At 40.1% G+C, this 26,912-nt stretch overlaps 1 protein-coding gene across 5 annotated transcripts; it reads right to left on the bottom strand.

Moving 5' to 3' along the window:
• On the bottom strand, window positions 1-26,912 carry LOC131222940 (uncharacterized). 5 transcript variants are annotated; one of them, XR_009160236.1, is made up of 13 exons: window positions 26,755-26,912; window positions 16,883-16,953; window positions 16,441-16,518; window positions 10,090-10,202; window positions 9,913-9,978; window positions 8,123-8,224; window positions 7,446-8,022; window positions 5,162-5,367; window positions 4,672-4,835; window positions 2,388-2,547; window positions 1,119-1,192; window positions 295-447; window positions 1-147 (listed from the first exon to the last, which is right to left on the bottom strand). XR_009160236.1 is itself a non-coding variant. In XM_058218199.1 (11 exons), exons 1-10 carry the CDS (start codon window positions 26,850-26,852, stop codon window positions 2,412-2,414), a joined length of 1,611 nt encoding a protein of 536 aa, XP_058074182.1. In that variant the 5' UTR covers window positions 26,853-26,912; the 3' UTR covers window positions 656-768; window positions 2,388-2,411. The 5 variants fall into 5 exon arrangements, 3 of the variants coding, with proteins under 3 accessions (XP_058074182.1, XP_058074180.1, XP_058074181.1); XR_009160235.1 differs by having other exon boundaries at window positions 1-447; XM_058218199.1 differs by lacking the exons at window positions 1-147; window positions 295-447; window positions 1,119-1,192 and adding an exon at window positions 656-768.

Below are 26,912 nucleotides of genomic sequence, written 5' to 3'. Positions count from 1 at the left end.
TAGAAAAATGACTGGGCCAAACATCAAAATCGTGAGTACCGGTTCTCGCAAACTAAACAAAGCAAAAGCGAATATAAAATATCCATAGTGGGCGATCTGAAACCTGACCCACAATGATCAATCTAGATGAAAACCTGGCAGTACCACCTCATACAACTATGGCCTATGTTGACCCGTGACAGGTCAGGGACATGAACCCTTAGTGACAACAATCAAGACACCATTCATTTTCAGATGCATGTATCCGGTCTCTATAATTACTCAAGAAGTGAATATATCTGAAGCCTGACCCACCATGATCAATCTAGATGCACGCCTGCTAGCCCCACCTCGAACAGCCATTTGCCTATGTTGACCGATAAAAAGTGTACCTTGGTGAGCCCGTGACACGAAGTCAAGAACCCCTAATGGGATGGTCCACCACTGCATACTGGTCAGCTGAATCCTCTGGTCGTGCATGAGATGAGGAAGCACAAGTTTTGAAAGGCTCGACTGATTTGTCATATTCCTTCATGGAAGAACAATGAAGCTGGTAACTATGCAACAACAGAGATGATGGCCCCATAAGAATAACAATGAAGTTGCTGATCCTGCAACAGCAGGGCCCGCAACAACGGATCAGATTATAAGGAAATATACCTGACCAGGAATGATCATTTAAAAGGCTCGACTGATTTGTCATATTCCTTCATGGAAGAACAATGAAGCTGGTAACTATGCAACAACAGAGATGATGGCCCCATAAGAATAACAATGAAGTTGCTGATCCTGCAACAGCAGGGCCCGCAACAACGGATCAGATTATAAGGAAATATATCTGACCAAGAATGATCAATGTGGAAAGTTTAGCTCACAAATGGTCAAATCCAACAGTTAAATATCATAACATCGAATCAAACCATCAAACTGAATCTGAAATGATTGTTTGACGGTCCAGATCAACCACAATAGTCAGAAGATAATCCAACTATTTCCCATGCATTATAAAGCAATTTAAACAGTTAACCTACACCTAAGGCAGTGCCCGCATAGGAAACACCAATTAGAAAGATCGCAACAACAAAAGCAGAGTGAAAATTGCAACAGAGGATCTGCATTGCTGTGGATCCAAAGGATACTGTAACAGACGAATCATTACAAGGAACCGCAGTACTCCGCAACAGATGCATCCCCGATGGGCCACCTAAAAAATCTGCACATAGGAGAATGTGTGAAAGTGGTTCATAGCCACACCAACAATCATTGCAAGCCTATAAATGGAGGAATATTTTACTGTAGGATGCATACATATACACGAAAGCTAAATCGCCCACCCCCCCCCCCCCCCTCTTCAAAAATTGGAAGTGTTAGGTTTTAACTCAAGTCAGTAGAACCCATGAAACATGAGGGTTGTAAGCATCTTGTAATCAACGATTTCATAGCAATAAAACCACCTTTGAAACTTCCCTGAGTGCTGCAATATGGAATCTGTGCCCAACAGCCTGCTCTAAATGGAGTACCTAAATGCCCAGTCTAAGAGAATGTGAATGAATGGCAGAAGATGAAATAAAGGCGAGTCTGCATTCAGTGAGCAAAAGTACAGTATATCAGATAGTAGGTATCACTGAACAGCTCCCATTCCTTGGACTTGCCAGGTGGATGATCAGTTGAACAGGTTGGGCCCATTTGTATGGTAGGATATAGTGCCATGTTTTTAAGTTTGCTAGGTCAAAAAGGTTTCTGGACCTGGTTACGATGTAACATGTTTGTTGGCCCCTAGATGCATTTCTACACCCCAGCCAAATGGCACACATTTTGTAGACATCCCATCCAAGTATCAGGTGGGCCCCATCATGTAGATGGCTTGGCCCTGACATCAGAGCCAGACAAATCAGCAGGTAAACAATGCATGTGCTAAAACCATGGACAGCCTAGCAATAAATTGCCGGGCTTGCTTAAACCATCCACCATTTTCATCTATGCCACCTAACTGATGATTCAGCCATCCTCACAGTGAGGTACATGGTGGAGCACACCTGATACATAGCTTGGATGTCCTGCACATGTGCCAGGTTAGCACATATCCGCTTGTAATAGTGCATGTGGAGCCAGAAAACCTCCCTGATACATGGCTCGGATGTCCTAAACATGCCAGGTTAGCACATATCTGCATGTGGATCCAGCATGCCTCTTCAAAATCCATGCACTCTGCATTTCTTTATTCTCTCTGGCTTCTTAGCATGAGAGAGGTAATTTTTACAGATGTTATTACTGTTGTTAGAATTGCCAGTTAGTGGAACAGAGATACAGATATGACGATGGGTAGGAGATGGAACTCCTGCTAAATCATCATTGCTATACAGCCAGTTTTGTTTTGGGAAGGAGGGCGAACTAGAAAAAAAAAAAACCTGCTGATTTTGCATGCTTGAGTTTCAGCACATGCTGTCTGCGACTTGAGAACTCCGAATCCCCCAGAATGATCTTGGCTGCAGCGTCTTGTTGGTAGCTGTGAAGAGCCAGCCCATGTTCACCTCACAGGTGGCACAGTTGGTAATCGTCCATGCATACCTGGAGAAACAGTTCATCAGCATTTTCTTTCAATCTAGAAAGAAGCCCACTAAGAAAATTGCTGAAGACTCTCCATTTGGGGCAAACAATACAAGTTACCAGATTCTAAAGCAGATGCAACCAAATTAGTTGCGAGAGGCAAATATGGTAAACTCGTGGGTAGAGACTAGAGAGGAGAATCTGGTATGGTAGCACATATGATCAGACTAACAGGAGGTTTCTTCTGAAGATCTTTTAAAGGTTGGGCTTTTCTGACTGTTGGATTCAATGGGTAAAGGCCTGCATCTACAAAATATGGGTGGACCATGTTGTTTTGCCAAACCAGTTTTTGATACTTCAAAAACACTATGAATTAAGAAGAAATGAATGGGCATACAGGCTTTTCCGACTAAGAAATTAACAAGGAATGAACGAGTATAAAAGCTTTTCTGCAAAAGAGGAAGTGCAGATGTCCATCTACCAGACCACGCAATAGATGGCCAGGATTTCAGGCAGTCAATAGAACCTATTGGCAAGTCTACAGAAAAGTGCATTTGATGGAAAGAAGAGGCTCTTTGAATTGGTGAAACTTTAAGCTCAAGCTCATTTGAATGGACAGTTTGGATCCGCGGGTATGTTCACCCATTCGGGCGAAAAGATTTCTTGCACTGGAATCTCACCACATGCTTTTATACACTGCCTCATGCCTCTAGACTGAGTTTTTATTACTATTCACACGATTACAAAAAGAGGAATTATAAGATCCTCCTTCAAAGGCCTTTGCATGTTATACTCGTGGATGGACCATGCCCCAAAATTCTCCCAGATTGGATGATTCGGGCTGCCAATCTTGTAGCTTTTTTTCAGTTGAATGAGGACCATAGCTGTGTGTTTCTCTTTTCCACCATCTAGTTTTTTAGACCACAAATAAAGAGGGTGGCATTTTGTTCTATCCGGGAGATTATCGTGCATGGTCCATCCACTAAAGGGACCAGCAAACCAATGATCTGGATTACTGACCTCAGCATGAGGATCTACAATTCCTCATCAGCATAAGGCCACAGGTGTTATCAAGTCTAAATAGAAAAGGGAATATGATAGGATCTCATCCTCCCTTTGCATACTCAGTGTTTTAAGTATCGGCCGATATATCCCACGATATATCTTGTGTCCTACCTGTGCGATATGAAACGCACACGTAGTGCGATATCTCCTACACGTTCGATCCAGTGAGCATTTTCAATTTTCGATCATTTTTTTTTTCTGCAAATCATGTTAAATCAGTGTCAAATTGCATGAAAAATCATGCATGGATTTAGATCTTCAATTTTGAAATTTGGAGGAGATGGGCCGAGTTGTGAAAATTTTTTAAAAAAAAAACAAAAAATAAAAAAATAATTTTCCAATTTCTCACAAATGGTTGCAATCTTTGTGTCCAAACATAAAATCAAAGATGTATGTAACCTAATCTAGTGATTCTTCTTTTTCTTTTGAATGTATTGCTTGTGTTTCCGCATGTCTTCTTACATTAATAAATTACGACTCTTAGGAGTTTCAACACCCGGTCAAGGGTTCGAGTATCCATAGGTGGTGAAATTCCACTAGCCTGAGTGTGTGGGGTGTGTGTGCGTGTTAAATATATATATATATATATATATATATATATATATATATATATATATATATATATATATATATATATATATATAGACTTTGAATATACTTGCATCAATTCAATTACACAACACAAAGATTAGGACCCGATACAAAGAAAACATATTATGTGCACTTTTTTTGTAATGTTTTTATTTCTAAGCGTGTATCAATGTCTTTTTTAACAATCACTAAAGTTTCATTGAAAATTTTGACCAAGGGTATCCAGGACATCTTTGAGCTTCCATGCCAAGGTTTGAAAATTGGTTTCTGATACAAGATCGTATCACCCCTGTATCGGGCAGTTTCACGCAAAAGCAGACCACTAGAGCTATTGTTCATGGACAATATTGATACATACCGATTTTGGACAATATCATTATTGTCAGCAAAACGTTAACCCTTGAAAATCTGGAGGCTTTGTAATTTCAGAAGCAAACAATTCTCCACGTTAAATATATGCAGAGAATATAAAGGAGAGGAAGCTCATACCCTGGAAACCAACTATGCTCTTTAACAGGAGAACCAATGAGTGCTAGCCCATTTGTATTGTAGAGTGTCATGACCTCGTACACGTAACCATGGGGGTTTGCATAAGCATTGAGAGGTCCATCACTTGACATCACCAGCATATCACTTCGCTTTGCAATCACAGTCTACAAAAGCAAACAAAAACAAAAAACAAAAAACACAAAACAAAAAACAAAACAAGTTAGATCCACAAACAAAATAACTGGGCAGGTGACACGACAGTAACTTCCATCCAAGAGAGCAAAGAAAACATTAAAAATCCCCTTCTAACTTCAAAAAGGACTCAGGACCTGCTCCCAACTGGTAGTTCCCTTTTTTTTTCTATTTTTAAGTAAAAAATAAACTACAAAAATGTCCAAGATACCAACCCAACAAGAAAAACCTTACCTCACCATTCAAAAAAGAAAAAGAAAAACCTTACCTAAGACTTTGAAACAATAATGTATCTTACCTGACAGGTTTTACAGCGGATGAGATCGAAGCACTCTAGTAACTGAATTTCCCTGCGTAGTCTATAAGAAACTCCATCAATCTCTAGCAGCTCCTGCCTTGTAGATTCTGACACGGGAATTCTACTGGCAATATAAAATGACAAAGTATCTGGCTTATGTATAAGACCATCCATGCTTGGAACCCCAATTATCTGCCTCCACATATCTGCAGCATAGTTCCTTCAAAATCAGTACCAATACTGACTCCAGAAACCCAAATAGCAGGGCCACAACAATATTGAAGTAACCTAATGAAACCCACATACTTGAATGGATAATATTACCCAATCTCATCGTGTTTTTTCCTAGGGTACTCTTCAAAGTGAAGATGCAGGTTGCAGACAAACTACATTCACTCTCAAATAACAAATATTTCTCTTAGTTGACTATCCTTGATCTCCATAAGTTCACATATTAGACGCAGGATTAACATAAGTTTTTATCTTAAGCCAAATGTTGATCATCCCAAAATACAAACAGTAGTGCATAACCACGGCCCAAAATGAGAAAGGGATTTCATCCATCCCCCTTTTGGGGTGCTCTTTTGTAGGATAGGAGTGTTTAGCACAACTGGCTGTCCGCATATTGGTGATGTCCACCCCTCTCCCAGAACACATGCAGGGATGTGAACATACCACCATCTGCATTTTTGGGATCATTCAAGCAGCCCTTAAGCGTTACTAAATGGATTTCAAACCAGTATCTCTACACCAAAAGCATAGGCAAAAACCTGTCCTGTTATAGCACTTGGTCTCAACTTGGATTTGTAATGCAGGGGCATTTTCACACCAGGCTCGAGTGGGGTTGCCTGTGGGATGCAGGGGTACACTCAGGATGGGCAACCCGTGTCAGGCGGGTAGCTCGTCTGAGGCAGGCCCCACCATGTGATTCGGGTGACTCGTGTGAGGCTGTACCCATGTGATTTGGGGCCCACGAGGGGGGTTCGGCTGAGGTCCTAACTCATGAGATGTGGAGCCAAGGCTATGAGATAAAGGGATTGATTCGCGAAGCTCTAATAGTTCAAGCTTTTAGAGCAAGTGGTTAATTGTCCTGCATCAAATTGGTATCAGAGCGAGAGGTCTCGTGTTCGAGACTCCTCAACAGGGGTGATTAATGCAGGGGCATTTTCACACTGGGCTCGAGTGGGGTTGCCTGTGGGATGCAAGGGCACACTCGGGGTGGGCGGCCCATGTGAAGTGGGTGGCTCGTGTGAAGCGGGTCCCACCCGTGTGATTCGGGTGGCTCGTGTGAGGTAGTACCCATGTGATTTGGGGCACATGAGGGGAGGTTCAGCCGAGGTCCTAACCCATGAGATGTGGGGCCTGGGCTATGAGATAAAGGGATTGATTCGTCATGCTCTAACAGTTCGAGCTTTAACAAGTGGTTAATTGTCCTGCATCAATTTGGCCCTTTGTTTCTCTATTTTTGACTTGGCTGAGTCAACGAAAATTAGCAAATTTTTATACAAAATCAGATGAGTCGATAACCAACTAAGCTAGATTTTAGCAAAACCAAAGTTTGGACTAGGTATATGGAGTCCGTATAAACCAGTGTTTTAAATAGCTACACTATATAGCTTGTAGCTTATGCTACGTAGCTCATGAAAATAACATAAGTTGCGTGTAGCTTAAGCTATATGATAATTTGCATATGCTACTACACAGATTATGCTACACTCCACGTAGCTCACATTACAAAGTTATTTTCACTACTACATTAAAATCAATTAATGTTTTCAATGATTTGTTACATTTTTCTATTTTCAATAAAAATTAGTTAATCTTTTCATTGCTTTTCGTAAAATAATACAAGTAACAATATTAAATCAGTTCCATTGCTCTTTTTTTACCTTTATACTTAATCATTGCCCATTCCTATTACTTTAGATTGCCTTTGGTTGGACCAAATCTCATGAAATCTTGTTAAATTTCATTATTAATCAGTTTAATTTGGTGCAGAATATCATGAAATTGGTGCAACCAAGTGCCTTTGAAAAAAAAAAAAAAAAATTTGGTGCAACCAAGCACAACCTGGATTAAAAATCTAGAAGTAGCATGTAGCTTATGATACACGCTATGTAGCTTATGCCTCATGCTTCAAAAGGGTGAATGCTACGCTACACAATATTCGCCATTTAAAACACTGGTATAAACTAAGTCAACTTGGGTAAGTACCCCATCAACCAGCAAGTGTCTGAACATATAATATATATTGCATAAGCAGGAAGAGATGCAGTTTCATTACCCACAAGCCTTCGAGCAAGACAATAAGGATCATACATCCGATACACCCAGTGAGGCCAGAACGACCTCGGAGCTCTAAGCAACCATTTTGATTCATCAGCAGCCCAAACCTTCTTCCATCCATCACCTTTCAAAGATTGTCTTCTTCGAGTGGACTCCTCAGTCCCCAACCCAATGCTATTACTTTCATTTGATTCATCAAGCATACGTGATTTCCGTGAACTTCCTGAATTATCAGGACGAGAACCTCCCAGCCTATGTCCCAATTCGCTTACAAACTCATCATCACTACTCGTGGACTCGTCAACACTTCCATATCCATTATAGGAATCAGTTACAGAGTGCCGCACCCTCTTATCCATCCTTGAATGATCACTTTCAATGCTTGCATCGGACATACACTCCCAATCATTCTCCTCCTCCTCATATTTATGATTTTTGGCACAAGAAGAGTTGGAAGGCATTGAGCGTGAGTAGCTTCGAGTCTGAAAGTTGCTAACTGAAGCCAGTTGTCCAAATGCATCCTTTGGAGTTCTCAGAGGTACATCTTCCTCGATAATCTCTACTTCTGCCCATGGCTGATAATATAGGGAGATAATGTCCATCAGCTTTTACATTATCAAAAAGAACACGCAGGCATAAACTAAGTGATATGCATATCAAAGACAAAACCATTACCACACCATCCACATCTGTCCAACGGCGTCGCAAATGAAATCGTTGTAGGCCACGAGTAACAACATTTAATGAGCTATCCTCCAACTGCCGGTATTGCCGAATCTAAAGGAGTGCATAAAGTGTAGAGTAATACCTCAAAATGTAACTGAGAATATCTTCTAATAAGAATGACATTACAGAAGCATAAATAAACGTAAGAGAACATCAAATGTTTTTGGCATACACAAAGAAGTTGGTCTTAAGAAGTGTTGGATGAAAAACATATTTAATAATTGGTCGGTTTATCAATAACTGATAGAAGTTCACGATCAAAGTGAAGACAACAGTCCTGTGACCAATGTTTGAAAAGGGATGCTACTACAGCAAAAAAAAAAATTTAATCAAAGATTAGAGCACAAAATAATTTCAAATGTTATAGAATACTTCTTTAACAGTGTACAAATACAGAGTAATACAAATCAAAGCTTACAAAATCAAAATTGATTTGGAACTGTCCCCAATTAAGTACAACTTAGTTAATTCTTTTAAAATTCCCAACTTGGCCCAGTCAATCATTTAATTAACTACATAATAAACGAAGATTTAAAAGAAAAGAAATTTGAAAGATCGGCCAAGTTCATTATCAACCTGATCAATTAGCCAAAAGAAATGGCCGAGTAGGTAGAAAACACAGAAGAGCCACCAAGTACTGAACCCAACCACCAAACTTCTAAACCAAGTACAAGCTATTATAATGGAGTTCAGTTCAGCTTTTTTCTAGACTAGAAGCACAAAAAATGACTTCCTGGACATTGTCCTTTATGTTCTTTTGAGGTATTATGCTCATTTAGCCATTTTGGGTTATTCCATGTTCTATAAGGGGTGTGTGATTTTTGGGCCTTTTATATGCGACAAGCAGTGTATGTATTTTTAGTGTTTCCTTTTCATTGAAGAAAAGTTCCATACAGCTTTCTCACCAAAGAGTGGACAGTTACACTACCACAAACATGTTCAAAATCATAAATGAATACATATTTAGAATATTTAGATTTTTCCGGATTTAATGGATATTTTTCGGGATTTTTTTTACCCAAAAAAAAAAAAAAAAAAACTGTCCGATACAGGAGGTGTATTGGCCGTTACGCCCCCCATATAGGCCGTTACAACATATCGGTAACGGTGGGCACCGTTACACAACGGGACACCTTGGTTCTATCATCAATCAAAAAAGAAGAAAGAAAAAGACATTATCCCTTTATGTTTTTTGGCCACAGAAATGTGTTTCCACAGCATCTAGGAATTGACAAACTTTTGAGAGCATGTCCAGAACAAGGTGTTCCGTAACGGTAATGGTGGCCATAACGACCACCACCGTTACCGTTATGATACGGGCCGTAACGGCCATTACAGCCCCCGTATCAGCCGTTTTTTATTTTTTGAAAAATGTTCTTCTTGGACCGTTACGGACTGTTACGCTTACGAGGCCGTTACAGGCTTTTACGGGACCGTTACGGGGCCGTTACGGCACGTTTTTCTGTTACGGCCGTTTTGACCCCATAACGCATAACGGTTATGACCGTTACCGTTACGTAACCGATTTTGAATACCATGGTCCAGAAATATTGTATCATGATCCGCATCATCATAGTTCAGTCCCAGCTATTTGGTGTTGGCTTCCAAAAATATCCCTATGTGATATGAAAAGGCAGTGATACCTAGTTCCCATTTCTTTGGAAAAGGAAGACACCATAACCTGCAACAAAGAAACACTTTCTTGAAGAAAATGGTCTAAAAGCACCGGAGGCCCATACCTCTGCAGTTGTCCCAACTGTTGCAAAATGAAGTCTGTAATCATCAGGAAGCCTACGAGCACGAACCTGAACCAAGCTCTCAAATGCTATTTAGAACTTGCAGGAGAAGGGATCAAGAGAAAATTCCAAAGCATAAACCAAAGCAAGTGACAAGATGTGATAGGGAAATTAACATACCACACCTATCATGTTAGCCGCATCAAACCGCTTCATGGCTGTTTCTATGGAAGCTTTAAATCTAGGTTGAATAACTGTTAGAGGAAGGGTTGCTTCTGGGAACAGAACAACTCCTGAAAAATATCAAACAGGTTATATAAATTACGCACCATGCAGAACAACAAGATCTTTAATTCAGACATTTAGAAAACTACAAATCACATGTCATATCGATCAGATGATATACTGAATTATGCTCTATGCAAAACAACAAAATCTCTGATACAGAACTTTAGACAAACTACAGATCACATAACATATAAACATTGTCATCATGATCCTTCAAGCAAAAGCATCATTTGCATATAATAGTTTAGGATTGAGATGCAGCTTCCCACTGGCAGAACTTCAGCACCAGTCTTTTCATTGGTTCATTCTCTCACCTCATGCCCGGTCCTCCACTATCCACACGCATCATCCACATAAACCCTCTATAGTCTAGGATAGATTTAGCTTCATACTAGCAGAACTTCTTCAGCTCCATTCTTCATTGGCCCATCCTTTTACTTCATGCAGAGCCCTTTATGAGCCTTTATGAGCCTATGTAAAAGCATCATTCACTTCTGCCCTCTATAGGTTAAGATGACATATAGCTTCATACTAGTGGAACTTCTTCAGCTCCAGTCTTTGAATTGGTTCATCCCCTCACCTGATGCCAAGCCCTCCCAACCTCCAAAGAGTTTCTTTAGTTCTAGTCATCATTCACATATACGCTCTATAGTTTAGGATGAGAAGTAGCTTCATGGTAGCAGACCATCTTCCACTGAGCCCTCCAAGCCCCTCCTTCCTCCATAGAACTTCTTTAGCTCCCATCATAATTCCATGTACCCTCTGGACTTTAGGATGAGATGTAGCTTCATACTAGAACTTTGTCAGCTCCAGTCCTTTCACTGGTTCATCCACTCAACTCGTGCCAAGCCCTCCGACACCTCCCTCCCTCCAGAGTACTTCTTCAGCTCCAGTCTTTTCATTGGCTCACCCCTCCCTCCCTTCCTCCCTCCCTCCCTCTGTCCCTCTTAAGTAGGACAACTGTCTTAAGTTGGGTTAAAGATTAACTGTTTCTTAACTACAAACCTACAATGACCACTATGCAAACCATGATTAACAATATCGCAATATGCGAGTGACCACTCTTTCCAATGAGCACATAGAATGTGTATCTTCATGGCACTATGGTTGAAAAGATGGACATGGCACCTCCTAGGCACACTTCAATGGATTCTACTTTTTCTTACTGCCAGCAAGAGGCACATTTGTCAGATTAACTGATAGCAGGACGATTTTTGCTAAACCTGAACTGCAGCAACACAGGTTAGATTCTGAAATCTAGATACTCTGTAATATGGAGAAACATTGTGGGAGGGTTTTCTAAAAGTTTTAGGGCCTGATTGTTTTCAATTTACACTGTAAATACAGTGTGAATGAGTAATTATTACATGTAATTACCTTCAGCAGCCTCCAATTGATGTTGACAGATAGGCGTGTTTGGAGTGATACTATGTTAAAACCGGGGAAAGAAGATTTTTTTTCCCTAAAATCTGTGGGGCCCACTGTTATGTATGTGTATGATCCACGCTGTCCAATGTTCAAAATATCGGTATCGTGTTACATATCGCATCCTTGGGATACAGATACATATCGGTTATCGCACGAGATATATCGTTTGTATCAGGTAATCTATCGCACTTTTTGAGAAACACGGGGAGACATTGGGTAAATGGTTGAATTTTCCAATGAAACTTCAGAGATTGTTAAAAAAAAACCTTAATACACACTTTTAAATCATAACGTCTCAAAAAAGAAGTGCACATAATAAGTTTCCTTTGTATAGGATCCTAAGCTATGCTTTGTCTGACTGAACCAATGCAACTATATTCACATTGAATGCATAACATTTAAAGTGTATGTGATTATCATTTAATCAAACACTCCTAAATACTTCGAAATTAGTCCCAATTGACAGTTGGTTGAAGAGAAATTTCGAAGAAAAAAAATTACTAATTTCTAATTAATTTTTAATTAAAAATGATTTTTATTTTTTGAAAATTGACAAGGACTTAACAAATAAGTAGATCAACTCTCATGCATGCTTGATTTCATGTTTGGAGTGCAACATTGCAAGCAATTTGGGAGAAATTGGGGAAATTTTTTCCTTTTTTCCAAATTGGACTACCTACACTCAAATTTCGAAATTAAAGTGTATGTGATGATCATTTCATCAAATACTCCTAAATACTTCGAAATTAGTCTCAATTAACGGCTGCTTGAAAGAAAATTTCAAAAAAAAAAAAAAAAACATGGAAAACACGAAGAACCAATGGACATCAAAATCAAAGCTCCAAACTCCATGATTTTCATGCAAAACATGAAAAAACAATGGATTTATAACCATTTGACATTGATTTAACATAATTTCAACAACAAAAAAATGGATCGGAAATTGAAAATGCTCACCGGATCGAACATGTGGTATATATCGGTACTATCTGTGCATTTCGTATCGCACAACTGGGACACAAGATATATCGTGGGACATATCAGCCAATATCGTCAATTTTTAAAACATTGACGTCGTCCATCCGTTTTACTATGTTAAAGCCAAAGCTCAGGTGGACCACACCACTGGAAACAAGGGGAATTGAACGCCTATTGTTCAATTCTTCTTGGGGGCCACAGAAGTTTTGTATCAAGCTGATATTTGTGTTTACCCTCCATCCATGTGTGACCTTACGAACAGGTTGGATGACAAGTACACATCCTTGTGGGCCCTGGTTCATTTCAACTTTCAATGATAAGTGCTCAATTCCTCCTATTTCCTATGGTGTGGTCCACTCGAGCTTTGGATCTGCCTCATTTTTGGGCTCATGCCCTAAAATGAGCAGATAAAACGGATGGACAGCGTGGATCAAACACATACATACTATTGGGCCCCATAGATTTTACAAGTGCAATTCTGGTCCGATTACAATGCATTTACACTACAGTTTTCGAATCCTAATTACTCTGTAATTCCCTCTCTTCCAATCAGGTTTGAGAAGTCATCATTACTTATTTACACTCCATTTACAATGTAAATTGAAAAACAAACAGGCCCTTACATAAAACAAAAGTTCAATCCATATAATGCTATGAAAAAATATTGCATGTATGGTTAACTTTGTGCTTCATTTCACATCCAGTAGTAAACACTTGGTACATAAACAACTAGTGAGAACTGACAACTCATTTCTCTTTCCTTGCAGTGGAGTAATATACTCTTTTGATCTCAAAGAGCATGAAACAGTACCATGAAATATCACGTGCATAAATACAAACCACAGATATGGATAACAGAATAACAACAATGGACACCAACTTTGCTACAATCGAGTTCTCAAAGGAGTAGAACAAACCAGCAAAGCCAGTAATGCAGGGGGCATTTTCACACCGAGCTCGAGTGGGGTGGCCTGTGGGATGGGGGGCACACTCGGGGTGGGTGGCACATGTGAGGCGGGTGGCTCGTGTAATGCGGAACCCATGTGATGTGGGGCCCACAGGGGGGGTTTGGCCGAGGACCTAACCAATGAGATGTGGGGCCTGGGCTATGAGATAAAGGGATCACGCTCTATCAGTTCAAGCTTTTAGAGCAAGTGGTTAGTTATCCTGCGTCAAAGTGGTATCAGAGCAGGAGGTCTCGTGTTTGCGACTCCTCACTGGGGATGATTAATGCAGGAGTATTTTCACACCGGGCTCGAGTGGGGTGGCTAGTGGGATGCAGTGGCACACTCGAGGTGGTCAACTAGTGTGAGGTGGGTGGCTAGTGTGATGCGGAACCCATGTGATGTGGGGCCCACGAGGGGGGTTCAACCGAAAACGTAACTCATGGGATGTGGGGCATGGGCTATTAGATAAAGGGATTGACTCGCCAAGCTCTATCAGTTCGAGCTTTTAAAGCAAGTGGTTAGTTGTCGTGCGTCAGCCAGCAACACACCTTTCTCCAAAAATTACGTAGAGAAGTTAATCACAACCAAAAAATGAATAGGAATTAATAGATCAAGCATCCAAAGCCATGAGTTGTCGCTCCCAAGCTACATGGGATTTCCTCGAGTTTTGGCAACCTTGCTACCTTCAAAAGCATGATGTAATGGTAAAGGAGAATCAGAGGGATCCTTGGCCCAAGGATATGTATAGAATCCCAGGATCCTCAATCTGGCATGTAGACCATGGCTAGATGACCTAGTATGTAAAGTCGTAAACTGATTGGCGACCCACGACTAATGGACCATGCTCGACAAATCTCATCAATGGGACAAACTTCAGTCCTGACTCCTTGATTCTAGCCTCCATATAGATACTTTGGGGGAGAGGGAGCTGTCCACATCAAATTGGGAAAAAAAAAAAAGGTTGGGTGGTAGGATCTTTTTTTATCCTGTCAGATCATCAAATCATGAGCCTCAGCCCATTTGTACATACTAAGGAGGATACCCAACATGTTATAAGATCAAGAACCATTCAATTCCTCAAAGGGGGAGGCAAAGAGTAGTTATCATCCTTCCCCATTTTTCTCTTAAAGATAATGACATTGTTTCCCTTGAGAAAGATCTTTCACAAGGACCCACAAATATTATAACTAGCCATCTATTTTCCTCCAGATATCTACAAAAAACTTGGATTTCAACCATATCTAGCCCAATAACTAGCAAAAGATGGCCCTCATTTTCCCATATTCTATTACAATGTTCGAAGTATCAGTATCTCTACAAGTTTCATTGGTCGAGGATACAGAAACAATATTGTTATTGCTAATAATATCGCCAATTCCTATAAATGCGGGGAAACATTCAGAAAACATGGAGAAAACGGTGGAATTCTTCTAAGAAATTTCAGGAGATGCTACAATGTACATATTTGCATATTTAAGAATTAAATGATAGAGAAAAAGAGGCATATTTGCATATTTAAGAATCAAATAATAAGTTTCCTTTTAGGGCATGTTTGGATCGAATTATACAAGTCGTCGATTGTTAAGACGTTGCCAATGCGCAAGGAATGAGGACTGAACAATATCGTCAATTGTTAAGGCGTTTACAGCATAGGTACATGTGTCAATGACTCACCGTGGGTAGCGCACATTCATTCAATTTTAAACAACTCAACTGACGTGCACGGAAACCACGGTCATCTTTCCACAGTCATATCCAATCCGCGTGTTTCCCGCCGCCAAGAGTAAACAACCTTTCCTTCCGTAATAGCCAAATGGCGTGACCAATGGGCGGCTACAATCGTCAGTTTCGAGGCTGCTTTTTGAATACAGTACGGAGTCCCCTATTACAATACAATATGATCGTATTGGTGATCCAAACACATCCTTAATGGGGCCTAAAAGTATGTGTGTTGAATCAAGAAACATTGGGGAAACATGGGGAAAATGGTGGATCCATCCAACCATCCATGCATACACATACATACATACAAAAGCACATGCATGATCCATCCATCCATCCATGCATGTGCACACATGCTCACACACACACATCCATCCACCATCCAACCATCCACCCATCCATGATCCATCCACCCATCCATCTATCCATGCGCGTGCATATACACACATACAAACATGCATTTCATAATGCAACCATGAGCCCATAAAAATTTTTGAAATGAAATTTTTTTTAATAAACAGATTTTTGGCGATATCGATACAATGGCAATACATTGGTGATATTATTGAAATTTCACCAATACACTAGTGATACGAGCCACACCTGAAATTTAGACAGTCAAAAATATTGGCCATACATTAGTGATACAAGAGACCTGGAATTTACGCAGTTGAAAATATTGGCGTTACATTAGAGATATCGATACATTGGCTATTCGTAGGCGATATATTGCTGACACCTGGAATTTCTGATACTACCGGTGTTATTAGTATCACCGAGCTGGTGATATGAATAATATCACAGATATTTCGATAATATCAATGATACTCCAAACAATGAGTCTAAGTGAGCATTTGAGCTCTATCTAGGCTGATCATTGACTCATCCAATTGTAATTTCTCCACAGACGCTGAAACGTATAAAATAAAATTTAAAAAATAAAAAAAATAAAAAAATAAAAATAACGAAGAATAATAATAAATAATAATTAAAAAAAATTAAAGGTGAAATATGAAAAGTTGCAAGTGCTACAACTAAAATCATACCAAGACAATAATGATAATCGCACAAAGTAAGCCGCTTTTTTTCTTCTTCAATAAATCAGCATGTAGACTTCAAGATTGAATACATTATATACTAAACTTAATACAAAAGAAGAAGGTTATACCTTCAAGGTAGAACATTGGTAGATTCAAGATGGCACCCCCTTCAAGGAAAGCTAGCCTACCATGTGTGTCCTCAACCTCTGTTACATAGAAGGAGTGGTAAAGCATCTAATTTGCACAGCCCTACTGAGGATATTTGTACAAGGAGGATTCAAAATCATTTCCATGGCATGCATGTAGTAGATCCAGCCATCCGCCAGATGGCCCTTGCAAAAAAATCAGGAAGGGTTGCTCATCAAGTGGGCCACACATTCAAGTTGGACGTGGACTGCTGGTCAATTAATTCCAACCATCGATGTTTATTTGTACAAGTGTGGCCCTGCCTTATGAACAGACTGGATTGATTTTCAGGCCAGGGCATGTTCATCATAGGGCCCACCTGATGAACAGAGCAATCTCAAACTCCTGAGTGGGAGGCTTCTTGAACAAATGTCAGATGCGTACCACCAAGATATGTATGCAACGAAGCCAAACTTGTGTTGAAGGTGACACTGCCATGATCTCCACCAGGATCGCTGCAGTGCAGAGATAAAAATAACAATAATAATCATATACATAACACAAAACAAATTCTACTCAATCCAAGAAAAATGTAATCCATCATATTCAAAACAAAGAGAAATGATTACATCTTTTAAATGCAAAGAGAAATGATCACATACAGCAGCTTACATGTTGAATGTCTAGAATACTAAATCTGTGCAGGTGGGCCACACCAGTACACTGAGTCATACCATTGGCTGTCCAGCGATTTTGACATTTTGTCCCACTCAATATGTGGGTCAGCCAGATTCATCCAAATGACAGTCATGGTGTGGCCCACTGATGCAATTGCACCGCATTCCAAACATGCATGTTTCACATGTGTATAAAAGTAGATGCCCAGATGGGACCCTACTTAATCACATGCAGCAATATTTCTTTTGAGTAGTTTACTTACATACGTGTTTTTATTTTATAGGTTTTAGATCACCAATAGTCTTTCTTTGTTTGCTCTTTATTATTTTAGAAAGTCCAGTTGTCACAATAGTAATAGCAATATTCACAAGGACTATAAATAAGCTCCCCCTGCCTTACAAATTATATGAGACAACTTCGTGAGATTTTTTTGTTAATAAAAATTGCTAAGAGGATTTCCTATGATAGAAGAGTGGAGAGGATTGGAATCTCTAGCATAAAGGCTAGAGGATTGTGGAGCTTTGCTCTTAGTCTTTCCTCTTCTTCTATCTTTGCATGTGGATGTTTTGACCTTTAATCTAGTACATGAATCTCAGTTTGTAATTAGTTTCAATTTATTTGATTCTATTTGCATTATTTAGCTAAGATACTCACTTCGAGATTCTGAAGAGTGTTGAGCACAGTGATTTCTGAGAATCAAGGAGTGTGGCAGGAAGACAGATCCTCAACAGCACACTTATAGCCCACGAATGTATTGACTCAAGATTTAGGAAGAAGAAGCCAGGTGTGGTGTGTAAATTGGACGTGGAGAAAGCCTATGATCACATTGATTGGGATTTCCTTGACCATATGTTGGACAGGTTGGGTCGTGGGGAGAAATGGAGGTGGATGCGGGCTTTTATGAGTTCGCCTTCCTTCTCAGTTTTGGTGAACGGTTCTCTCAAAGGCTTTTTCAAATCTTCTAAGGGCCTTTAACAAGGGGATCCATTATCTCCTTACTTGTTCATTGTTGTCGCGGAAGCTTCAGCTGTATTATTGCCAAAGGTCAAGAGTCTAACCTTATTAGCAGTTTCAAGCTTGCTGCCTTGTCAATCCAGGTTTCGCATCTTCAGTTTGCAGATGATACTATGGTTTTCTGCAATGCCGATCCTTTCATAATTGATAATCTTTGCAAAGTTGTAGTGTGTTTTGAAGCAGTCTCGGGCCTTAAGGTAAACTTATGTAAAAGTGAAATTTTGGGCATTCATCTTGACAATGAGGAATTAGAGAGGATGGCCTTGGTGTTCGAGTGCAAAGCGGGATCCTTCCCATCTTATTTGGGGCTCCCACTGTGCATCAGGAAGCATGCAGTTCATCTTTGGGATAAGGTGTTGGAGAGATATCACAGAAGGTTGTCTAAGCGGAAGAGCCATTATCTATCATTGAGTGGACGTTTGACTCTCATTAAGGCTGCCCTTTCCAAATTGCCGGCCTATTTTATGTCTTTATTTTCTTGTCCAAAATCAGTGTGGGACAAATTGGACAGGTTGAGAAGGGATTTCTTATGGAGGGGCTCCATTGAAGGCTTCAAATTCCATTTGTTGTCTTGGGAAGAGGTGTGCAGGCCTTTCGATCAAGGCAGCACTAGGATCCACCTTGTGAGTATTATGAATCAAGCCCTCCTCGGCAAATGGCTTTGGCATTTTGGGACAGAGGAGGGGCATCTCTGGCGTGAATTAATAGAGTGAAAATATGGCCTCAATAGAGGAGGGTGGGAGACCAAAGACTTTTCTCGTTATAGGGCTTCCTTTGTGTGGTGGACCATGGATCTCAAAGGGAAGTTTCGGGGAGGAGTGTCTTTTTATCTTGGTGACCATTCCAGAATCAACCTCTGGAAGGATCCTTGGTGTGGAGATGGCCCATTGTGCAATATATATCCTTCCTTATTTTCTGTTGCATCTTCCGTAAATCTGAAGGTAGCGTATTGTCTACATCACAGCAGTTCCTCAGCTATTTGGCTTCCTCCTTGTAGGAGAGATCTATCGGACAGTGAAACAGAATAACTTCTCTCTTCTGGGCCGCCTTCATAATGTGACTCCTCCAGGGGGTGCAGATTCATTAGTGTGGGCTGCCCATAGCTCCGGCAAGTTTTCTATTAGATCCTTCTACAACATGCTTCTCCCGAACCCCTTGAGACCAATTAGTATGTTTGCTTATCAGTTTTGGTCTTACGGAGCTCCCCCTAAAGTAGCCGCTTTCACCTGGTTAGTGGGAAGGAAGAAGGTTTTGACGATTGACAACCTACAAAAGAGAGCTATGGCCATCCCGAACATGTGTTGCCTGTGCTTGGGAGATGCCGAAACAGTGGATCATTTGTCTCTCCTGTCCTTTTCCATCAAGATTTGGGAATATTTTCTTTGTTGTCTTCAAATGGGGTGGGTGATGTCGCATTCTGTTTCGGGTCTTCCTTGGGCGTGGCACAGCGGAGGGAGTTTAAAGAAGGTTAGGCCAATTTGGAGCCTGATTTTCCCAGCCATTTGGTGGGGCATATGGGGCGAAAGAAATAGACGCTGGTTCCAGGATTCCATGGGTTCCTTTGAGGCTCTGCTACAAGTGAATATATTATGGATTGGGCCTCCGTTCTGAAAGTGGATTCTGATCTTGTTAAATCTTGCCTTGGGATGTAATCTGTTTGTTATCTTCCCCTCGTTGTATTCTTTTCCTGCTTGTTTGCAAGCGGGCCTTTAATAAAATTCTATTAATCCTTAAAAAAAAAAAAAACCGCAAGTTCTGCTCAGGGTTTTTTCTCTCTTTTCTTTTTCTACTTTCTACCCCTTCTTCCGCACAATCTTCCCAAGCGCCCAACCAAAACAGTGTCTACAGACCATGCCCAGGCCCCTATTAGTCCATCAACCTGTCACTATCAACCAAACACTGACCAAAACAGACCCTACTTATTTCCCCAAAGTAGTGCCCAAACCTGTCCAAAGTCTAGTTATACTAGCCGATAGATATAGTCCACACCACAACCAATGAATATCCAGTAAATCGACCCAGGAACAGCCCAGCTACAATTGTTAAATCAGCCCCCAAAACCGGCTTCCCATCTTGCCCAGAATATGTCCAATCCTCATATTTAACCTGAGCCTCAAGCTACCTGCAAATCTTTGACAAATTTGCACCCCTTACAAGGTATAATCAGCAATCAACCAACCTATACCCATCCCAAGTATTCTGAATAATTATGCCCATGATAAGTAAAATGTCTGCTAGTCCCAAGATCAAGGGAGATCATCTAAGTGAAGTAGTCACAAGCCATCAACTAATTCTTGGATCAGATAAAGTATTTAAATAGCCAAAGGTCAAAGTTGGAAGAAAACGGCAGGAAGGACACTATTGAAACATGGGTTACTGCTAATTTGGAAGAATTTATGAAATCAGGGAATTACTCCACCAAGCAACCTAGGTCTCAAACACCCAAGGTATTCCAAATTGGTTATGTAATGGTAACAGTCATAACTGTTACGCGTTACAGGACCGAAATGGCCGTAACAGCCCTGTAACAGTTCGTAACGGTCCTGTTACAGTTTTTTTTTTAAGGGGCTGTAACAACTGTTATGGCCCGTATCATAACGGTAACAGTGGTAGCCATTATGGCCACTGTTATAGCTATGGAACACCTTGAAAACACCAGACAGACGCACACATCACAGATGCAAGAACGAGCCCCACCAGCGGTCAACAGCCCCAAGAAGGTCCCTGAGCACCTACAACCTTTCATCATGGGTAGTGAGACTGTCAAAGCTACCCAATCTCATTATGCAAAAGATTTGATCAAGCATGTGAAGGTGGAGATTGCAGACGATAGTGATAGTGTACAACCTAACACCTAATGTCTTCCGCAACTAGTCGAAGTCAAGTAAATTTTATTTTGAGTGGTCTTAGCCGGCCAAGGAAGTCAACTTACGATTCGCAGCATTGATATTAAAGGGGCTAGCCTAAAGAGGTGCAACTCGGTTGGGACTGGTGAGAGACTTGCAGCATAATGGCTTTCAACCTATCTTGAATTGGGAAGAGATGAAGGCTAAGCTAAAACAGTGATTTCTGCCAACAAGTTATGAAGCAAGATTGATTTTTATTTTTATTTTTTGAAGGATATGAAGCAAGAATGTTCAGAGAGCTTTTTGGAGCAGTAGGATAGTCTCCTGCGGAGGAATACACCCAGAAGTATTATGATCTGGTTTCAAGGTGTGATTTAGTGGAATCAGAAGTGCAGCAGGTAAGTAGCTATCGCAACGGACTGAAAAGGAACATTGAAAATGAAATGGTAGAAGTCCAGCCAGAAACCATAGATGAGGCGTAACAGATTGCACTACGTGTATAGGAGAAGCACACATAGATGGAAGCTAGGTGTAAAAATTTGCAAGCCACGGAGCAATTCTCATCATACTCTACATTGAGTGGACTGGCTTTGCATCCTTCCAAATCCCATCCTGGAGCACAGTGCAACAGGGGCCAGTACAATGATAGGAGCCTTTAGGGTACTACTACAAGAAGTGGTGGCGGCAATCAATGACCACACAACCATGGCGAAATTCTGATGTTGAGGGTAAGGCAACTGTGCAGATTCAGGGAAGAACCACCAACACCTACTTCAAGTGTGGTGGAAGAGGTCATTTACCATCAACCTGTCCTTCAAGATATTTGCAGGTTGGTGAAGAGCAGGAGGGTGACTGGGATAATGAGGACAATTTCCTAGATGTAGAGGATGAGCATGATAGGGAGCCAGCAGATGACATTGATCTGGGAGTTAACAGGCTTAAAGAAAATTATTAATCACGTGTGGCTCCACGTATCTTAACTACTACTGACGAAGACGACAAAGAAGATTGGTCTGCACCAACATATTTCATACAGGAGTAAGTTGTTGTGGGAAAGATGCTAGAGTCATTATTGACAAAGGGGATAGCATGAATATGGCTTCACAAGCATGGTATCCAAAAATAGTTACATAATGTCCATTACGCGTTATGGGGATATTAAAAAAATGGCCATAACAGCCGTCACAGCCCATATTGTAATGCTAACGAGTAACGACGGTGGCCGTAATAGCCAATGTACTGTTATTGAATACCTTGGATCATTCCAATGAAAGTTACTCAAGTTCTTCTTGGGCAGCCATGGGTATATGATAGAAGGGTGGACAACTGAAGTTATAAAAACACATATTTTCATGTAGAAGGGCAGACCACTTATGCCGAATCCTATGAGTGATGAGAAACCCAAAGATATAAAGATGACAAGTTTGGGCTTATTGCAATTTATGGAAGAAAGTCAAGAGTCTTTCACAAAAATGGAAGAAAGTCAAGAACAAGGAGTAATGTACCCTTAATGGGGTGTGAGTGTAAGCCAAAGCCAACTAAGAAGGTTCTAGAACCACTACCTAAGTTCAAGACATTATGTCCCAATTTCTGGATTTGATTCTAGATAAGCTACCTAATGAATTGCCACCCATGCATGACATCTTGCATGCCATCAATTTAGGGTCAGATGCCACATTGCCCAACCGCTAGCATACTGAATGAAACTGACAGACCAAGTTTTGTTAGCAAAAGGATTTATTCATGGAAGCCTTAAACTGCGCTCTATGCCTTCCTTATTGACATGAAAAAAGGCCATAATTGGATAATGTGTATTGACACTTGTGCCATCAATAGAATAACGGCCAAGTGCCACTTTCATATTCCTCGTCTAGATGGAATATTGGACATGATGACATGCCATGATCTTTTTGAAGATGAATTTGAGGAGCGGTAATCATCAAAATAGGATTCATCTAGGTGATGAATGGAATACAACGTGCAAGACAAAGGACGAATGTTATGAGTGGTTAGTCATGCCTTTTAGGCTAACCAAAGCATCGAGCACCTTTAAGCATGTTATGATGCAAAACCTTCAGCCCTTTGGAGGAAAGTCTGTCATTGTCTATTTTGATGGCATCCTTGTTAATAGTCATTCACACAAAGATCATATGAAGCATCTTCAACAGGTGACAAGAACCAACAGAAGGGAAAAAAAAAAACCTGAAGCTTCCTTCGCTTGTCCGCATTCTACATGAGTTTCATCAAGAAATTCAGCTCTATTATAGCACCCATTATTACATGCATGAAGGCCGGTCTATTTGTGTGGATGAAGGTGTAACAGAGACTTTCCAAAAAATCAAACAAAAGATGATGGAAGGCCCAGTCCTTGGCTTTCCAATTTTAATAAGGTATTTGAGGTTGCCTATAACACATCCCATGTAGGCATTGGAGGTATCCTCAATCACAAAGGACATATGGTGAGCATTTCAACAAGACACTCAATGCACAAAGGGAGTATTTTACTTACAACATGGAGTTCTACACCATTATGCAAGCCTTGAAACATTCACATCATTACCTCACTCATCAAGAGTTTATCTTGTATTCCAATTGTGTGGCATTGTGTTACTTTTACTCCCAAAAGATATTGAGAGTGTAGCACAATAAGTGGAGCACATATATTCAGGAGTTCACATTTAATTTAAAGCATTGGAAAGGCATAGAAAATAATGTAGCAAATGCCCTCAACTAAAAGTCGCATATCTTGCCTACTCTATCAATATCCATTGTTGGCATCAAGGAACCCAAAAGAGACAATGCAATTGGTGGTGACTTTGGGAAAGTACTTCCAACCCTCTCTACAAATTTAAGCACCGAGTACCCATGATATAATTTGCAAGGTAAGTACTTACTCTATGACATGAGCTCGTGTCTCCCCAAAAGTTATTTGCACGAAATTGTGATAGGAGAGCTCCATTCAAGTGGCCTTGGTGGTCACTTTGGATAGAAATAACAACTCTGGTCGACAACTGCTTCTACCAGCCAGGTTTTAAAAAAGACGTTGGAATCATTGTTCAATAGTGTCAAGCATTGTCAACTAGTCAAGAGTAGCAAGCGGAACACTGCTCTTTATTTGTCAATGTGTAATGCACTATGGAAAGACATCAGCATAGATTTAGGATTACCTAAGATTCAACGTGACTATTACTCTATGTATGTTGTGGTTAGGTTTTCTAAAATGGCCCATTTGATTCCTTGTAAGAAGACATTGGATGCAATAAATTGTCAATGTATGAGGTGACTCATCTACATGAGGTTCTAAAGACAATTATATCTAACCGCAATGTTAAGTTTATGAGTCACTTTTGGCGAATAATCCGGTTTAAGATTAACATTAAATTAAAATTCTCAAGTTCCCCTCACTACAAATAGTTGGACAAACCAAAGGTGATATAAGACGTGGGATAGATACATTCCTAGCATGGCTAGACCAAAAGAAGGCCAAATGGAAGCGGAAGTAATCCGCTAGATCCAGGCCCAATTTTACGTAGGGCATGACATAATTGGGCCCCAAGTGCATATGTTTCGAAGAACTTCAATCCGGATAGGGAGAAATTGTCGTTTGAAGTGTGAACCGTAAATCAACCATAATTGTTGATCCAGGTATCACTACAGAACGCACGACCTATCAATCTTTACTGTAACAAGCCATCCAGGGTCAATTGACCCACGTAGTGGGTAGCGTCTAGTCATTCCAATTTTTTTGTATTTTCTTATTTTTAAAGTTTTAGATTTCCATCTTTTTTTAGAAATTACTTGTAATCATGCCAAGACTCTTCTAGTAAGATTTATTTGGACTTTTTATTTTTAGAAATTGGGCTTTAAGAGTTTTACTAGAATTAGAACTTTTATTAAGGTTAAATAAAAAATAAAAAAAAATTTGAAGACACAGGGTGTCCCCGCCTCTTTTTTAAGTGAGACTAATCCCTACGGATACACAGAATCACCCACAACCACGTGTATCAGGTAAAGCCAAAGAGGGGAATCGAACCCTCACCTATAGAGAACAAACCTACAGTGAAGACCATTCGCCCAAACCACGTTGGGTAAGGTTAAAATTTTGTTATTTTTGGTAATTACGAATTAGGGTTTTAATTTTTCTTTATTAGTAGTGTAATTGAGAAATCAGACAGATTACACAATATTGATTAATAAAATTCCAAATTTCCTTTTTTCTTGTGGATTCAAGGTTTTGCACACTTGAGGTGGACGGTGATCTTTCTCGTCACTTTTCCACGCTCTTCCTTGCATCAAAAGGTCATTAACCACAGCCTCAGAATTCTTCTTCAATATTTGGTTGCATCGGTTCATGAGACCTCATGTTGTCTAATGTTGAGTTTGCCTACAATAGTCCCATGAACAACACTGTGCAAGACTCTCTACTTCCGAGATTGCAACTAGCATTAGACCTCGAAGGCCTATTGATTTAGTTCGACTTCCTATTGCAACTAGACCGAGCAACGACGTCAAAACTTTTGTACAATATATTACGGAAATATATGAAGAAATTGAGCAAAAGATAGCCTATAATAATGAAAATTACAAGGGGCATGGAAATTTTCGGCAACACACTACACAATTTGAAGGAAGGGATGATGTCATAGTGTGACTCAAGCCTGAAAGGTTTACACTTGGAACTTGTAACAAGCTCCACTCCAAAAGGAAGGTTCTTATCTTATTCTAGAGAAGCAGTGATAATGCATACCCGAACAAGCTTCCACCCAAAATGAAGATTAGCCTCTTTTCCAATATGGCAAACCTTACGATTTGCTTTGGACATCACAAAGACAAGAGCATAGAAGAATGAGCTATCCAATACCCAAGTATTGGGGCATTTCAAGGAAGTCATTGAAGATGTGTTGGGCAATGAAATGGTTTCAACACATCAAGGAAATTTGAAATTTTTGTAGTCAGTGGAAAGGTCAGCGAGATCAGACAACAATGGATTCAATTAACAATTTCAAACACATCAACCCAGTGCTCCATAAGAAGTATACTACCCTAAACTTGATGGCGCTGAGTTCCTTTAGGCCAGGAGGAATTGATGCAATTGAAGGGTCCCCATCCCACACGTGCAAGTTCCACATGTGCACAAGAAGAGGCCCAGATGGGGTTCACTTAACCATGCTTGGCAACATTTCTTTTTTCTTTCTTTCTTTCTTCTTCTTCGTTTTTTTTTTTTTAAAGTAGTTTCCCCATATGTATGATGTTATTTTATAGGTTTTAGATTATTAAGAGTCTTTACTTTTTTCACTTTATTAAGGACCATCTGTGTGAGAGAACTTTATGAGATACTTTTTTTTTATCAATAAGAATTGTTGGGAAGATTTTGTAAGACTGTGGTCTTTCTTCTTCTTTCTATACTTGCATGTGGATGTTTTGAGCTTTAATCCAGCACGTAAATGTCAGTTTGCAATTAGTATCAACTTATTTGATTCTATTTGCATTACCCACCTTTTGAAAATTCACATACAGCAGCAGTTTTTTTTCCTTTTTTTTGGAACAGTGCCGCTGTACGTGATCGTTCTATCAAAAGAAATGACACCTGAGAATAAATTTCACAAATTGAGACAAAATGTACTTAAAAATCGATAGCCAGATTAGAGCTATGTTCCATTAGAACAATCCCTAGTTCTATAATTAGGTTTTTTTAACACTCACAATCGAAACCCTAAATCCCAACCAAAAACCAGAACAAAAATTCTTTAGAAAAAAACAAAAAGAAAGAAAGGAGACCTGGAATCGTCGTCCGAGTGATGATCGACTTCTTCGACCTGCAATTCCTCCGTTTCGAGTTCCCTTATCAGTTGGATCTGAAGGCGCTCGTTCTCCATCTCTTAGGAGAGAGAGAGAGAGAGAGAGAGAGAGAGAGAGAGAGAGCGTGCCCTGCTTCG

This window comes from Magnolia sinica, chromosome 13 (genome assembly GCF_029962835.1).
Source record: "Magnolia sinica isolate HGM2019 chromosome 13, MsV1, whole genome shotgun sequence".
Classification (NCBI taxonomy): Eukaryota; Viridiplantae; Streptophyta; class Magnoliopsida; order Magnoliales; family Magnoliaceae; genus Magnolia; species Magnolia sinica.
This window is presented reverse-complemented; position numbering and strand designations above follow the sequence as displayed.

Coding starts and splice junctions, on each gene's coding strand:
- LOC131222940 (XM_058218199.1), bottom strand. CDS start 26,852: ATGGAGAACGAGCGCCTTCAGATCCAACTGATAAGGGAACTCGAAACG. Junction 16,519..16,882: donor GTTGCATACATATCTTGGTG/GTACGCATCTGA, acceptor TCTATGTAACAG/AGGTTGAGGACACACATGGT. Junction 8,023..8,122: donor GGACAGATGTGGATGGTGTG/GTAATGGTTTTG, acceptor CTATATTATCAG/CCATGGGCAGAAGTAGAGAT.